Source organism: Vanessa atalanta, chromosome 5 (genome assembly GCF_905147765.1).
Source record: "Vanessa atalanta chromosome 5, ilVanAtal1.2, whole genome shotgun sequence".
Lineage (NCBI taxonomy): Eukaryota > Metazoa > Arthropoda > Insecta > Lepidoptera > Nymphalidae > Vanessa > Vanessa atalanta.
Genome location: NC_061875.1, coordinates 1,767,892 through 1,784,593, shown reverse-complemented (window position 1 = coordinate 1,784,593; position 16,702 = coordinate 1,767,892). Strand labels below are relative to the sequence as shown.

Sequence of the window (16,702 nt, the reverse complement as noted above, 5' to 3'; positions counted from 1 at the left end):
TCGATTGTTAATTAATTTATTTATTTTAATGTTTCTATTACTAACGTAGGTATAATCATTGCTACCAGGAGCAATACAATCAATTTCTGTAAGAAGTATTTCAGTTACAATATTTTGACATATTTCATAGGCCACGTTAAAAATACAGAGCAAACGACTCTGTTTTCTTGGGTATAATTATATACATGCTAGCCGAAACAATTCTATAAAATATTTACTCTCGCTAATTGACTATCGTTGGGTGAAATACTGAGAACGCAACGTTTCCCAGTCACTAAGCTAAATACTACGTTCGTAGAGGCTCGTACTTTCTACAATTTATACGTTAACGTTTCAATATAATTGTATTTTTAAATAAACCTTTACATATACAACGGGCGTACAAAAACCTCAAAACAATGATAGTATCTTACTAACTATATTATATACAATAAATAGGTGCCACAATGAGATGAAGCCGACAATTATTTAGCTACATGAGGAGCAACCGTGAAGTTGTGACCTGTGTATTTTGTGAAGCTGCCATTTATCGGTTACGCCAATTACGTATTTACCGCCAGTGTAAAAAATTTGGCACAAAATGTGCTTAACATATTAATTGTTACATTACTTGTATTTACAGAAGGCCCACGTTCATTTATTGCTTACGATTTGAATATTAACAATTAGCACATATATAATAATTTCAGACATTTGTGAGACTGTCATACACACCAGAGTACAATATAGGATGTGTCAAGGAATGCTTCATAAAAAGAAAAGATTAGAATCATTCTTTGGAATGTAACGAAGATTAAATGTAAGAATATAGGATTCATTTGAGAAAACGAGGCTTGCAACGAAGTTTTCGGTAATATTCAGCTTGTATTCTGAAGAGCGATTATTCATAGTTAAGTTCATAGTGACGAAATCTCGAATAATAAATACTTAAATCATTTATGAAAAATATTAAAACCATTGCGAACGCTTATCGAACCTTCACTGCAAGCCTGCCATAGATATTTGATTACTTACTAGAACACACAAAGGCACCCACCGATTTTTAGTTTAATTAATATTGGTCCTTTCTGAGGAAAGTGTCATATACATATAAAATATTTATAATAATTAAATATCTTAATAATGGCACACGGAAAATTTTACGTTTTTTCTGCATAATATGTTTAATGTGCCATCAATATTTTTAAAAATCGAATTAAATATAATTTTCTAAATTTCGAATATAATCAAATAATTTCTATATAAAATGGTAGATGCTATAAAATCACTGTAAAACATTGCACTAGCTGCTAAGGCGACATATTGAGTTACCAATCAAAATCCCTGTTATAAAATATATTTCTATGAAACCTGACTTAATTCTAAGTTGGACATATAAATTGGTGCCGATATTCGTAAATGGTACTCGCGGAATAACTTCCAAAATATAAAAGCTCTCTCTGGTCCGTAATCATTGCCATTTATATCAGAAATCAAAGACTAAATTTCTATTACTACTTTTTTTTTAAACTGTCGTAGTAATACTGATAATATTTTATAATCGATTTTCTATTTAATACTACCAATATTATTTTCATATGCGATACTGAGTAGCGCTGGCTATAATTCTTCTTCTAATATTTATATAAATCGATATATTGACACGATTCATCGTCAGTAGTTTTATTAAATATTTCTAGCATCTTTCGCGTCCTACTCTCATCACTCGACAGGTATGACGCGATCGAGGATGCCTCAAGGCTACTCTACGCATCGAGGAATAGAAAATGGATGCAATTTTTTTTTAAATTTCATATTAAATTAATGAACAGCATCAATGTCTCGTTGCGCCCTTGATATTTTCACCTGTGGAACAATATTCCAAAGTATTAGTGCGGTGACCTGACGGCCGGCAGATCCGTATGTCATTAATATCATTCTGTCGTCGAACGAGAGGGCGCCCGAAGTTCGCAACGAACTCTCCGTGCATCCACTAGAGTGCAAAGGGTATGCGCACCTTATCCTTGGGCGTGGAGGCCTCGCCGGACTCCAGCGCGAACATCTTCATCTTCTCCTTGAAGGACAGCTGCTCGGGCACGGGCGCCGGCGCCGCGCGCGCCTGCGCCTCCGCCAGCCGGCGCGCGCGCGGGTCGCGGTACACCTCCTGCGCGCCGATGACGCCCGGCGTGTGCGCCGCGAAGGCGGGCGCCGCGCCGCCGGGCGACACCCCGCCCGCCAGCATGCTCTCCGCCTCCTCGATGAAGCGCTGAAAACGATACGCGCACGGGCGTTACGGAGCATGGCCTTTAGATTTCTCGATTCCTCCGCTGAGTGCCGCGGGGACTCACGTCGGGGTCCTCCCTGGGGGCGGGCGGGTCGAGCGGCGGCGGCGAGCAGGCGGGCGGCGCGGGGGGCGCGGCGGGGGCGGCGTCTGCCGCGGCGCGCTCGTGGAACGACACTCGCTTGTCCCGCGCGCCGCTCACTGGGGACCTGCGGAAGGGACGTCGGTATCGATTCGTTCGTTTTATTTGACACTGTCATTTCATGTTTCGACGCCGGCGCGAGTCGATTATCCTTCAGTTATCTAAGGTGGGTTCGATTACCGATTGTCGGTAGGAGGTTCGCGGTTCGCACCGCATTCTAAGTTGTCATCTGAGCTGATTTTTTACGGATGCGTGTATGTAGATGTATAATCAATAATAATTACTGCGGCGGCGGAGCGGCGGCCTGTTCGTGGTGGTGCGGCGGATGCGAAGGCTGCGCGGGGTGCGGCGGGTTGGAGGGGAGGGGGGCGTGCGTCGGCTCGAGGCGGCGGCCCGCCATCACCGCGAACGACGAGCCGCGCTCGGGCGGCGGCGGAGGGTTGGTGCCTCCGACGGAGCCGGCGGTGCCGGCGCTGGCGCTCGACACGGACACGTTGGCCACGCCGCTGCACACTTCCGATATGCGAGACTCCTCGCTTACGCTCTATTTTTTAAAGAATAAAGTTTACAAAATACCAAAAGATTATTAATTTATATTAAAACAATCGAAGACATCATTCACATACTGTGTGTATAGTATATCCGTTAGTGAGGTCAGTCCGTGTATTCGTCTTGAGAATAGACTTGGGCGGCGGAGGCTGACGTACTTCCGGCTCAGGTTCCATCTCCTGCTCCGTCTCGGATGAAGGACTCTCTTCTTCTGCGCCACCATCTGCCCCTATACAGTCGTCCTGCGAGTGATTTAATTTATTAGTAAATTTCGGTATAGAGTACGTCACATTTCGTTAACTTTTTTGTAAAATACATTATTTACCTGGTGCTGCGTCGCGCGACGCTCGAAGTCACGCTCGAGCTGCAGGGCGCGTAGTTGCTGATTCTGTACCGGCGTACGCGTCGCTCCTAAAGACACCAGTTGCGCGATTGTCGCGTCTCTATGAATCAAATAAAAGAAATTTAAATAATTTTTGTGTAAATATATATATATTTATAATTAAAAAAACATATCTACTAGTAGGTAGAACATATGAGCTCCTAGTGCTAATCTCGTAAACTTGAAAGCTATTCACCTGCGCGCCCGGTTAGCTGCACGGCGCGCCTCGGCCTGGCGCTCGCGCTCCTCCCTCTGCCAGGGGTTGTGGGGGGGCTGCGCGCGCGCCCCGCCCGCCGCGCCACCCCCCGCGCCGCCCACCGGGTACACCGACACCGCAGGAGGCTCCGATGCGCTCGCTACGTACCGTTCTGGTGAGTGAATATATTCGTTGAGAAAAGAAAACTCTTTTTGCATTATTTTGTCTAACATATTTTGTATTGTGTAAAGTTTGGTCCTAAGCTAATCTAAAGCTAGAAAATATGATTAAGCGAGTACCATCGTCGGGCTGGACAGTCGAAGTCTGTTGAATCTGATGTGCATGCTGATGGTATTGTTCGTCAAAATCTGTTTCTGATCTTCTTGTTGTCTGTAATATTAAATATTAATAATCAATATCAAAAAAATCACAAGTAATTAATCCAGAATATTGAAATAAAGAAAGTAAAGAGTATTTGTAATGCACGTTACAGAAAAAGTTAGTAATGTATGCATAAAGGAGGTAAAGCAAATTGTAACAATTCAAATGAAAGTACCTGTGAAATAGGTTTCGGTGCGACGGGCGGTTGGGTTCGCTGCGGCGACGGAGGGCCCGGCGGGTACCATTCATACCTGAGAAACAGTTATTATAATTTAATGAACATGTGCATATTTAGAAGCTACAGTATTGTAGTACTAGTATTGTATGCTCGTTGACTTCCACGCATATATAACATATATATATATGTAATTGTAACATGTCTGTATTTTTAGATGTTGAAAAAGAGCAACTACTGAGTTTCTTGCCGGTTCTTCTCGGTAGAATCTACATTCCAAACCGGTGGTAGCTTTACTTTATATAGTCTGTTAAATGACGATTCAAAGTGCTTGTAAAAGCCTACTTGAATAAAGTATATTTTGAAAAAAAATTGATATGAATACTACACAAATTGATTACTTTTTAAAATAACAAACCTTTGCTGTTGCGACTGCGGATTCTGATTCTGATAGACTTGATTATTTGCCTGCGCTGCTGTCTGCGTGTGCATGTACTGAGTATGCATATTTAAGTGCATTCCTTGCGGCAGTTGTGGCGAATTATGCTGCGGGCCGTAATGCGTGTTGGTATGCACGTGCATGGGACCTTGATTAGACTGCTGGTTTGTATGCACGTGCATGGGACCTGAATTCGACTGCTGGTTTGTATGCACGTGCATGGGACCTGAATTCGACTGCTGGTTTGTATGCACGTGCATGGGACCTTGGTTCGACTGCTGGTTTGGGTGCACGTGCATTGGGCTCTGATTTGGCAACGGACTTGCGTGCACGTGCATTGGTCCTAGATTCGACTGCGAACTTGCATGTAAATGCATTTGGGATTGGTTCTGCTGTGAGTTCATAAGATGGTGGGGAACATTGTTCTTCTGTTGAGCTTGTATCTGTTGCTGCTGCTGCTGGTGTAAATGTTGTAATTGTTGTTGCTGTTGAAATTGCTGCTGTTGGAATTGTTGATGCTGTTGCCGTCTTGTCACTTCCTCAGACATTTCAGCTAGTTTAGCAGCTCTTGCGTTCGCTGCATTCGCAGAGTTGTTCTAAAGGATAATATAATTTTGGAATCATTTTAGTCTTAACAGAGTTCAAATTTGATTATATTTATGAATACGGGTGATATGTTCATATAGTATGGTAAGGTACCTGATGTTGTAATGTATTTCCAGCCTCACTCGGTTGGTCGGCGCTACTTGCAGTAAAATGCGCCGATTGCGGTCTCCCACTGCCGGTCGAACTACGAAGAGACGACCATCTGATAATAATCATTATGGGTATTAGAATATATTATATGAGATCTAAACATAACATAGTGAACAGTTCCTTTTGATTGGGTTGGTCATTATGAAATGATTAAACGCTCCGTGTAAGTCAGCATCGACAACAATTTTGTTAAATATAATGGACCAAGAGACCTGTCCTGAAGCGGATGGTGCTGATGCGCGTGCATGGTTGACAGGTTCTGGTAGAAGGAGTCGCTCTGCGCGGACAGGTTGTGGCTGCTGCGCGACTTGTGCGCCCACGCGCTGCTCGCGCCGCCGCTCAGCGTCGACATGTTGCTGCTGAGGGCGTATTGCGGTTACAATGTGAAATTTTACTTCCATTTGATTTTGTATTAATAAAACAAGGAACGGACTACTCACACGGGATATTTTTTTGGATATTGTTTTAAATCGAAATAGTGGGAGACGTCGGTTGGTCGATATTTTCATTAATAATTTCAGTAAAAGTGGAATATACAATTCCGAGGGGTATCATCGACATGTAAAAAAGAAATCCAATCCCAACTGACCCGGGCTGGTGCGCGGCGAGGGGGGGCGCGTGCGCGGGCGCGGCGGGCGTGGCGGGCGAGGGCGGCGCGTGGTGCAGCGCCGGCGTGCTCTTGCTGGGCTTCACGGGCTCGGCCGCCAGCCGCGCCGGCAGGTCGCGCTCCGACGCGCGCCGCGCCGACGCCGGGCCCGCGCCTGCGGCAGAGGGACGAGCTCAGGGGGCGGCTATGCGGAGACCGGCGACTCCAAAACTTACGTTAAGCGGTGCCGATTCACACCGCTGGCCGGGATGTCTTTCGCTCCGAACGAACGAAACACCGAGTTTTAAATACCAGCTGGTAACGTCACATAGTAATTAAAAAAAAAACAACTTCATTACATAAATTATAATAGGGGTCGCTTCTTATTATAATCTTTATTCGCGCCCATTAATATATAACAATGTGCTCGTGTTACAGAGATGTGCTCAAATCAAAAGTAATATTTTCAACAACGACAGTAACAAAGTGCTGCTAAGAACGAAACAAAAAACTAGGAAAAAAATAACGATTAAAAAAATAATCAGACTTCACGATCCGCATGAAATAAAACAAATAAACGTCCGCACAAAAGTACCCATGCTCCTACATGAAATCATAAACGAAACCAAATAAGTACAGGAAGCCGTGCGTGTGTAACACACCTATTTCATGCTCGGTGTGTGAGTCGGCTTACACGTGGGAGACTGGTGAGGCGGCGGGGCGCCGGCGCCGGCCACGTCGGGGCAGCTCTGCGCGCTCCACAGCCACGGCCGGGCGCCGCCCCCCGCGAGCGCAGGCGACGCGGGCCTCCGCGGAGCTTTGGCGCGTTTAGTCGCAAGTGACCCGTCTAATTTATCCAAGCTTTCGCTTTTAAATAGACTGCTTCGCTGGGGTGTCGCCGAGTTGACGCCCGATAGGTTCGACTTGAGTTTTATATTATCTAGGGTAATTTTTTTTGGCTTTTTATCGACGATCTCATTGAACACGAAACTTCCAGTGGTTGAAGCGTTCGTTTCGGTGTGGTCTTCGGAGGGAAGATTGGGCAGTTCGAATTCGTTTCCTTGAGCCAGCGTGTCTTCACTCCCGCGAGAGCCGAATTTGGACCAATCCTCGAGTTGTATTAGAATACTTTTTACTTCGTCTTCAGACATCTTATCGGTCTTACCTTCGTCCGTATCCGTTTTATCGCATTCGTATTGAATATCTGCTAAACTAGTGCTTACGGGTAAGTTTTCTCTCAGTTTAAACGATTTCTTTTGTGGTCCCCCTGTGCTGAGATTGGGACTTGATTGGCAGTTCCGCTTATAACTCTTTACGCAATACCTGAGATTTATTTGGTTAAAATGTTTAGTTAAAGCTTTAACTTTACCAAAAGCAGGACGATATTCATCCGGTGATTTCCAAGATTTTTTGTCACAAGTGTCTAACATTTGCTTAACCTCTGTTTCATTAGGAGGAAATTTTTTATACAACGGCAAGTCTTTTGATTCGTCGTCAAATGACTCCGATGTCGATAAAGACGGAACTTCAGTATCGTCGGATTTACTCGAAAGCGATTTTGTCATTGAAAACAATGTTTTTCTTAATCGGCAATGGATGTTTTGGATGTTTTTTGTTTCCAGATTAAAACAATGTCGCAATTCTATCTTTTTAAAGACGTGCTCAGAGCTAGGTTTCTCTACAGCCTCTATCGGAGAATTTTGCGTTTGGCAAATAGCATCTGATGTACTCGATTGTCTATCGTCGGCCAGGTCTAGAGACAGAGATGGAAGTATCCTACGTATTTTGGGGGTCGCTACTTTGCTGTGGACACAGTCGTTTTCGAATATAACTGGTTCAGAATTAGGTTCGTCGATGAAAGGTATTTGCTGCGCCTCCGGTTGCGGCGTCCGACAACACTCGCAGGCGCTCACGCACTCGTCGATGCCCGTGCACCTCCGCCCGTATTCGTCGTCCTTGGCGCGAGAATTAAACAAATCTAACGTGAGTTTAGTGTCTATCGGTTTCATTTCCGGCGGCAGGCAGATTGCTTCGCCGCTTTCACTGGACAGGTCGTAGTTAGCAGGAGGCTCGGGGACGGGCGGCGGAGGCTGCGGGACGTGTGTGTCTTGCGACGGGTCATCGCTGGTGTGTTGCTCGTCCATGTCTTCACATGTAAAAGTAAAGATCGGAATCGGATGTAATGGCGCCGGCCGACCTCTGAGTTCCTGCGGGCACCCTGGCGTCTCTGGAGACAGATCCTCTCGTAATTGATTGTTTTCGCGATCTAACGTTATGATAAGCCTGGGAATGGAACCGTGATAGTGCGGTTGGCACTCAGGTGTCTCGTCTGTGCTAGACTCGGAAGATTCGTCCTGCGAGACATCGTATCGATTGCGATAACTATGACGACCACATCCTGTAATTAGACACACTTTTAGATCACATCTCAAGTAACGTAAGTTGATTATTGAAAAAGCAGAAAATAACAATGAACCGAAGAAATATGACTGTCCCAAACAAAATATAAAGAAAAATAACCATGGAAGACAATCGCCACCAAAAACAAAAAAAGAACCGCAAATAAAACTTTGATAGATATCGTAGATATAGAATTTGCCTGCAGTGACGAGTTCGGTGAGAGGCGAGGCCGGTTTCAACAACGCAGGGTGGGGATTCGTGAACTTCCCAAAATTGTGACGCGCGCGATCTTCGTACTGTACTTCCTCGTCTACTAAATCAAACAGCGAGTGTTACAGAGTATTTTCAACAGAAATACCTACACTTTTTAAACAAAATTGTACTTATTAAAGTTTGACATGACGCCAAAAATATTTACACGTCCACGATCTTTTAAAAGTATTACTTACCTTGACGCTGATTATAGGTTGGCTGGTGTAAGAGGGTCGCCAGTCCGTGGAGCACCGCGCCTTGTTTTGCAACTTCAAGTGTTACAGTTGGCCCCGTCCGCATTAAATACTCTGCGGCCTGTAATAAAATATTGAAAAAAATATCAGTTGGAATATCGAAAATCACGTTTAATTTTTAGACAATTTAATTGTCTAAAAATTTTATAAACGTCGTGTTTATATTTTTTCTTTGGGCTTAGTTAACTTCAATAAGAAAAAATAACGTAAATTTGTTTTTAGAACATTATTGTAGTAAGATTTAGCTAAATAATATTATAACTGTTTAAAGTCCTAGTGTTGCTAAGAATGTAAGTTTTTACGTTTTAAATGAATCTTGGTAAATAAACATAATACACGTGTCAAATTACGAAATTAGAAAAAAATATTATTAATTTATTTATTTTTTAGCAGACATTAAATTGTCTATGGTTATTGTTACTATTACTTTACGTTAAGTAAAACGATTCTTTCTCTAAAATGATGAATTATTTTAAATTAATTTATAGTGAATACTATGCTATATAATTAATTTATCAAGCTACAGCGACATACGAGTTAGATAACTTTTTGTAGTCAATCTAATGCCAGCCAGCTAGCTCGTACCTTTTCCTGCGTGATTCCCACGAGCGAGTGCCCGTCCACGGACAGCAGCTGGTCGCCGGCCGCCAGCCGCCCGTCCGCCGCCGCCGCCCCGCCCGGCACCACCGACTTTATGTATATGCCGAGCTTGCTCTGACCAGCGCCCTGTCAGCGGTTAATAGTACATTAATTTTTATCTGTTCAAATCGTGTGAAATGTGAAATTTTAAATATATAATAATTATTCCAATAATTTAGCTACGAATCGTTTTTAATTGTATGTTTTTTCATATCACGAGAGCATGGTAATACTTTGAAAGTAGTCGATTCGAAAAAAGTTCCATTCGTGGGCGTCGAGTGCCGCCGCATACCTTAGCGGCGACGATGCTGAGCCCCATGCCGTTGGTGTTCTTGTGCAGCTGCACGATGTGCACGCGCGGGTGGCCGTCGGGCGGCTGGTGCGCGGGCGGCGCCCCGTAGCCGTGCATGTACACGGTCCACAGGCCCAGCGCGTGCGGCTGGTGCGCCAGGCGGCACAGCCCGCCGCGCTGCAGCGGCGCCACGAACTCGGCCAGGCCGGGCGGCACGCCGCGCACCACCTCCGCGCTGAAGCCGTCGCCCGGGATCAGCAGCGCCGCGCCCAGCCACACGCTCTCCTCCAGCGTGATCTGCGGACACGCGGGCGTGAGCGGGGCAGGCGGGGGCGGCGGGGGCGGCGGGGCTCCGCGGCGGCCTACCTCTCGCCCGTCGGCGCGGTACAGCTCGTCGGCGCGCGCGCGCGCGTGCGCGGCGGCCGCGTCCACCAGGTCGGGCGGCAGCAGCGGCGCCAGCAGCGCGCGCACCTGCACCGAGTTCAGCTTGAAGCACGCGCCCAGCGCGCCGCACACCTCCTCCGCGCTGCGGTACGTGCCCGCGATCAGGCGAGCTGCGGGCGGGTGCAGAGATCTCTTATTAGATTTCCTACGATGACGATGGAGTTTCGTACGAAATGGTGAGAAAGCAGACGCATACGTACCGGCCTGGTGCGTCCGGGCTAGGTGGCAGTCGGCGGCGAGCTCGAGCCCCTGTCTCTCGGCCCAGGCGGCCACCAGTGCCAGGCGCGCCGACAGGGCGCCCCCCCAGCGGGCGCTCACCGAGCCCGCCTCCGTCACCAACTGGGACGAGGAGTTAAATTGCCAATAAATTATTGATAAACACTACTATTCTACATTATGCTGATATATGATAATGACAATAACGAATACGCAATCAATTGAAAAAAAAAAAACGATCGTTCCCAGCTATCCTAGCCAAACGAAAACGAGTAAGAGAACGAGGGAGCTCATTACCTTGTTGAAACAGACGGCGTTGATGTAGTGGAAGAGGTGCGAGAAGAGCTGTATGGTGAGCGCGGCGTTGACGCGGCAGCGGCGCAGCAGCACCATGGCGGCCGCCAGCGCCTGCAGCGTGGGCGCCGTGGCCTCGGTGGCGTCGGCCGCGCCCGCCTCCGTCAGCTCGGCCAGCGCGCGCGACAGCTCCTCTTGGAAGCACGATACTAGATTGCTGAAATTTAAATCTCAATTTATTTACGATGTATATCCAGTGCAGTTGTCCGACGCAGTTGCGGGTAATATGTTTATGAAGAAACTAATAAATGAGTCAGTATTTTATTACAAGCGCGGAAATGTATTCATACCTAAAAGCGTTCTGGACGGTCGTCGGTAGCAGGTCCTGTGCCTGTGTGGAAAATGATGAAATGTGTCGATCACATTTAAGGAAATGTAAGAGCTCGCTAGCATTCGCCATCCAAAACGCCTGAGCGGCCGAATCCGTACAGCGTTCCTGAAAAAATACCAGAATTATTAATATTATTGTGAGTACTTTTCTCAACATGATTGTTTTAACCCTTCAACTAAGCGTAAAGATCACGTACTCGTGCGGCAATAGTCTAAATCGTAAAAAAAGTCTCTGCGACTTTCCCAATCACGGGACTTTATATCTTTGCATTATTGATACCCTCCGTTGGGATAAGGCTACTCTTAAAAAAGTTTACGAGTTTATAATAAAGGTTTATTGATACGTATACGTCGGACTTCATTTCATTGTAGGTTTCGCCTTGTCTGGATTTAAGCTTCAATCTACACCTTCGATTAGATTCACATGCGCTAACCACTGAGCTTTCTCGGATCAGCTAATTAACTTAACTTAATTGAAGTAGGGTGATGGAGAGAAATGGTTGGACTAATTAACTTGACTTAATTGAGTTACGATGAAAATAATTTTTACCTGTACGGTAGCGTGGATGAGAGTAGCGACGTGGTGTAAGAATGCGGTGAGCTTGTGGGCGCGCTCGGTCGGCGTCAGCTCCGGCCGGTAGTGGGTTGAGGCCCGATACCTGAAATTATATACCTAACTAAGAAAACTTTTCAAATTCATACGGATATTTTTCTCAATAAGAGAAAACAAAAGGTTAGAAAGGGATCAATCTATATAAAATTCAAAAATATATATATATTACATCCTTAGGTTCGAATATTCAATTCAAAGGAAATTAAAAAAATTCTCATACCTTTTTCCAATCGAAGTAGTAGTAAAAATTTTAGATTTGCTAACTGCTCTGCTATATTTTATACTATAAACAGTTCTTGATTTGATACTTTTATTTATCATACAAAACTATATCAGTAAATATCCACTTTCATTTAAAATTCAAATTTCCGTTAGCAACTTCGCTGACATTCAAAACGGTAATTTTTGCAAAACTATAAGAAATATTAGAGGCATTTATTATTCAAGAGCTTGACTTCGATATCTTATTATTTAACTATAAGAGAGATATATATAAAGTTATTTATTTAACTATATTCCTGTGCTTGGAATAAGCTATAGTAACTTGTATTAGCTTATGGCGAACCAAGCAAAATTTTCTAGTCGTGGTCAAAATCGAGATTGAAATTTTTCATTTTCCTTTGCGGATATTAAGAGGGAGATAAAATATTAAGGTAGAATATTTGGAGTCGAAACAAGTTTGTTTCGGAATTAAATATTATCTTTATCTTCAGGTGAAAATAATTTTTTTTTATAATTTCAAGTGATTTCTATCTTTATCTTATGTTATCTTTATAGCATTTTTTTGTAAGTTAAATATATGTAGCGTTTGACTTTACTTTTTAATTATTAAAATATTCAAAAGGATACATTATTATACTAAGTTCTTTTTATTTAAAAAAATGGAAATAGATACTAAATCATAAGTTTCACACGTAAAACGTAGTCAAACATATCGACAAGTACCGCAACATTTCAATGTCACAAGTAAATATTACTGAGCAAATCAAATCGCGTTCTTATACGTAGGGCGTTATACAGTTTACAAAGGAACAAATATTCTCCAAGACAAAATGACCGTTAAATCGATTTAAAAAATAACTCCGTATTTTTTATTTAAATAAGCTATTTATTTTAAGTAAACTAGTGGTTTTTCATTAATTTAATATTAAGTGAGAAGATTATATTGAACGTAAAACGAATCATTTAAGTAAATCATAATAAAAACCATTTAAAAATCCACGAGGTTCTAACAATGTAAAACATACATATAGTCTTCAAATTCAAGCCGTGAGTGTCGTAAGAGCCTATTACGGTAAATTCCGTTAAGAGCATCCATTAGTCGAGCACGTAAATGTATTAATTATAAGTTCGTTGGTGGAAACGACCAGCTAATAACAACATTTCTAAAGATACAGATGTCATGTCCGACCGTAGAGGTCTGTCACAGTCTCTCTTAATGGTAACTCTACCACACAACTTTAATGCGGGCTAGTGTAAGGTAAAAATCTGCAATGCGTGATATACGCGTTGCAGATTTTTTCACGATCTTTTACTTCACCATTTTAACCCCACTTCAACCCACAATCTTCTGTTAAGATTTATGTTGTAGCTACTGGGTCTTCTCGGCACTAATGGTTATTAAAGAAATCGTAAGTGTGTACACGGTTACATCTGCTCGAGTACCTACCGGGCGCACAGGTAGAGCGTGTAGACGGGCGCCAGCTTGAAGGCGGGCGCGTGCGGGTCGAGGCGCGAGATGACGGCGGCCAGGAACTGCGCCTGCCCCGCCTCGGGGAACTCCAGCACGGCCGGCAGGATGGCCTCCTGCCCGCGCGCGCTCAGCACCGCGCTCCTGCGCCGCCGCGTGGCGTTAGTGGGGTTAGCGTGGCCGATGGCGTGCGCGCACCCATCTCGAATGTTCGACACACATTCTCTACGTAGCTAGTCTTATATGAGGACCGCTGATGTCAGTGATATTTATGAAATAATCCAAGAAAACTTGCAAATAATGCATAAACTGAGCAAAATAAAAATTAATAAGTAGAGAAAATAATCAGTTAATTCGTAATCTCCTACGACTAAATTCTAATAATTAAAGATGAGTGCTCGTATAAAAGATAAGAAGTGATCGATTATTTATGACTAGCAAACTCAAACATTGAACACTAGACGGTGAAGTACAGAAAGGGACGTTTACGCACGAGGACAAATATAAGGAAGGTTACCTGTTGTCGTGTCCCGATCCCCCACTTTTAGCACTACAGATGCTCTTCGTCTCGACGTTGCCTTCGAGATCGAACGTGGTCTCGTAGTTGTCCTTGTACTGCGCGTTGGGTGCGCGGTTCCCGGTCGCACTCTGGTCCTGGTCGTTGTACACCGAGCCCGAGTGCTCGTCCCGTATGTAGTCGTCCTTCGAGTCGCTAAGATGCTGCGACATCATGAGCGACTCGTTGTCCAACTTGAGCGTGTTGTTGTTATAGGGCGGGACGGTGTCGTTGGCGTTGTAGCCGTACGTGTCGTGGGAGACGGGGCTTATGGTCCGCGGGTAGTCCGCGTCGTTCACGTTCGCGTTGGAGTCTAACCCGTCCGGCTGGTGGGAGGCCAGCGACGTCGGAGACATCGCTCCGCTGTTCTCGCCCGACGGCGATCTAACGCGAGAATGGTAATACACAAGCGCATGTCGGTGAGCCAGTGACAGAAACATGCAACGAAAGAAAACAACGATGATAGATGACGAACATAATAAAACGCAACCGTTGAGAGTGATTAGAAAAGCGACGTTACGGTGTCGAGTCAAAACAAGTACAGTCATTAAGAAATCAAATAAAAATAATAATACTAGAAGTGTACTATGTGAAATTTTAGGCTAGTCTAGGCTCAGAACGTACACGTACAAAGCTACATAATAAAAATAGCAATACAATTCCAGTGCACTAATATTATTATATATCCACAACATTAATCGGTTCAAGGGTACGGCGAAGGGAAGTTCACCTGTCGTAAATGGAGCCGGAGCCGAAGTGCTGGGACTGTGAAAGATTCCTGTTCATGATATTCTCTTGAGCTGGATCCACGAAGCGGAAGGTTGACACTCGGCCGAACTTGAGCAGGCAGCCGTGCTTTTGCAAAACAAACATAATAATAACATATTGTAGTTTCATACAAAATCATTTACTATAAAGTTTCGTCGCCGAGAGTTGTGAGATACTCGAAACCAAAGTATACGCAAGCCTTTGATTAAAACTTTAGAAAGGAATGTACAGTGTATGTAAATGTTTACAAAAGGTAGGTATAGCAACCGGCCGCGGGCTCCGCGTACCGAGTATCGCGTACTGCGCATGTCATGTTAATATTTTATTAGACAGCTACGAGTTTGCACAGTTAGCCAGGTAATTGATATCAAAGATTATATTTCGGTCTCTAGACATATACTCAATTATAATGTATGAAGAACTTCTACGTAATATTTAAAAAAAAATATTTTGCAGTCAAAATATGAGAGATCATTGAACTTTTGAAAGTAACTCTGTCTGTCAGTCCGTTGCTCAACCAAGGCCACCATTGAACCGAATTTGATAAAATTTAGTATGAAGCAAGCTTGAACACTAAAGCCTATGTCTTTGTAGCTACTTCTTATGCCTAAAACCCGACGACCAACCCCTAAAACATGAGCTAAGTCGCGGGCGACAAGTAGTAATCATACATATATATTGTAACGACAAAGGATCTCAGTACTCAGTATCCAATGTTTTATTTATAAAATCATGATCCATATCACTAAAGTAAATTGAAAATATATTTTATTTTATTTTTGTATCAAGCATTAGACGATTTGGATTTCCAGATACTATTAGTAAGTCTGCAGTTGGCAGAAGCAGCACGTGCAATACGTCGAATTGACAGGAACTGTGCCGGTTCGTGTTCTCGGCAAAGGCGACCAGTATATAAACTATTTACCAAATGCTCTTTTAAGTTTAGGTACTGTTTCTATACTGTGTTACATAAGAGCGTAACTCTCAGACATTGTCCGTTTATATGATTATCTGTTTAGAAGAGATATAGTTACAACATACTATTTTTTTCTCTCTTGAATTTATGATATTTTATACTTCGAGTTGATTTCATTCGTGAAATGTTGTTTATTTGTCATTGTAACAGGCTATACTCGAATCCTGACGAAAGCTTTATTGCATTCATCGACGTGATTGATGTTTTGTGTATGCAATGCTATAAAAAATATTGAAGCCGTAAATATTACGAGTATTTAAATGTTTGTTTGACAAACAAATTACAAGTCATAACTGGACGCTCGTTACCTGTAATCGCTGTGAGTGCATCGTACGTCGTCCATTAACGTAAACATGCGCGTCTGTATGCAGCGGCGTGACGGTGTAGCCGCCTCCCTCCGCCGTGGCCACCACGCAGTGTCGCGGTTGAATCGAGGGACCGTACAGCTGCAGGGCTGTACCGTTGCCTGAACCGACCTGGACATGGTATAAAATACAAATTTATGTCAAAAATAATATACATTATGATAAGCTGTTATGAAAAACAGATACACCGAAACGGATCCCAGCTTACACTCGCCAGACACGTCTCAGACAATTTAACGAAAAATGATTTAATGGGAACTCTCCCAAATTATAACATGGAAAAACAAATTAACGTCTTATTAAAATAATTATTTGTAAGTTTTCAAGCAGGACTTTAGATAAATTGGTATCATATAAACGTTCCTGTAGCCATGTTTATATGATACCGCATGTAGAACGGTGTTTATCTTTAAAAAAAAAAGTTATTTTAGACGTTCCATCCAGACGACAGAGTATTCCGAGTTCAACATCACACGACAATAGAACTTTGGCTATTGGTTTATCTATCTATTTATCTGCAATCTTAGTAATATTTTTGGCACGAAGTTTAGGTGCGACGTCTCTCAGCATAAATAAGTGATTAATGGTTTCATACGAGTCGTTGTGGGATACTTCGCATTCACCGAGCAAGAGCTGTAGGCGCTGCTTTACATTCCCCGCGTGAATCACGAAACGGCGTTAATATGG

General features: G+C 43.6%; 1 protein-coding gene across 5 annotated transcripts in view; it reads right to left on the bottom strand.

The window, feature by feature from the left end:
* LOC125064330 (afadin) overlaps positions 1–16,702 on the bottom strand; it is a 59,858-nt gene continuing 43,156 nt past the window's right edge. For 2 of the 5 annotated variants that reach the window (XM_047671305.1, XM_047671307.1), the window contains exons 11-35: positions 15,959–16,126; positions 14,637–14,761; positions 13,868–14,290; positions 13,330–13,494; positions 11,598–11,706; positions 11,008–11,153; positions 10,661–10,874; positions 10,348–10,486; positions 10,070–10,257; positions 9,704–10,000; positions 9,358–9,498; positions 8,716–8,833; positions 5,870–6,041; positions 5,493–5,639; positions 5,224–5,332; positions 4,504–5,120; positions 4,086–4,161; positions 3,829–3,919; positions 3,530–3,701; positions 3,277–3,394; positions 3,029–3,193; positions 2,687–2,946; positions 2,328–2,469; positions 1,997–2,245; positions 1–1,845 (exon numbers count right to left, since the gene is read on the bottom strand). In XM_047671305.1, coding sequence (XP_047527261.1) covers positions 1,801–1,845; positions 1,997–2,245; positions 2,328–2,469; positions 2,687–2,946; positions 3,029–3,193; positions 3,277–3,394; positions 3,530–3,701; positions 3,829–3,919; positions 4,086–4,161; positions 4,504–5,120; positions 5,224–5,332; positions 5,493–5,639; positions 5,870–6,041; positions 8,716–8,833; positions 9,358–9,498; positions 9,704–10,000; positions 10,070–10,257; positions 10,348–10,486; positions 10,661–10,874; positions 11,008–11,153; positions 11,598–11,706; positions 13,330–13,494; positions 13,868–14,290; positions 14,637–14,761; positions 15,959–16,126 — 4,596 coding nt within the window. In that variant the 3' untranslated portion in view covers positions 1–1,800. The remainder of the gene's footprint in view (positions 1,846–1,996; positions 2,246–2,327; positions 2,470–2,686; positions 2,947–3,028; positions 3,194–3,276; positions 3,395–3,529; positions 3,702–3,828; positions 3,920–4,085; positions 4,162–4,503; positions 5,121–5,223; positions 5,333–5,492; positions 5,640–5,869; positions 6,042–8,715; positions 8,834–9,357; positions 9,499–9,703; positions 10,001–10,069; positions 10,258–10,347; positions 10,487–10,660; positions 10,875–11,007; positions 11,154–11,597; positions 11,707–13,329; positions 13,495–13,867; positions 14,291–14,636; positions 14,762–15,958; positions 16,127–16,702) is intronic. The other 3 variants (XM_047671309.1, XM_047671308.1, XM_047671310.1) reach the window with 3 other exon arrangements.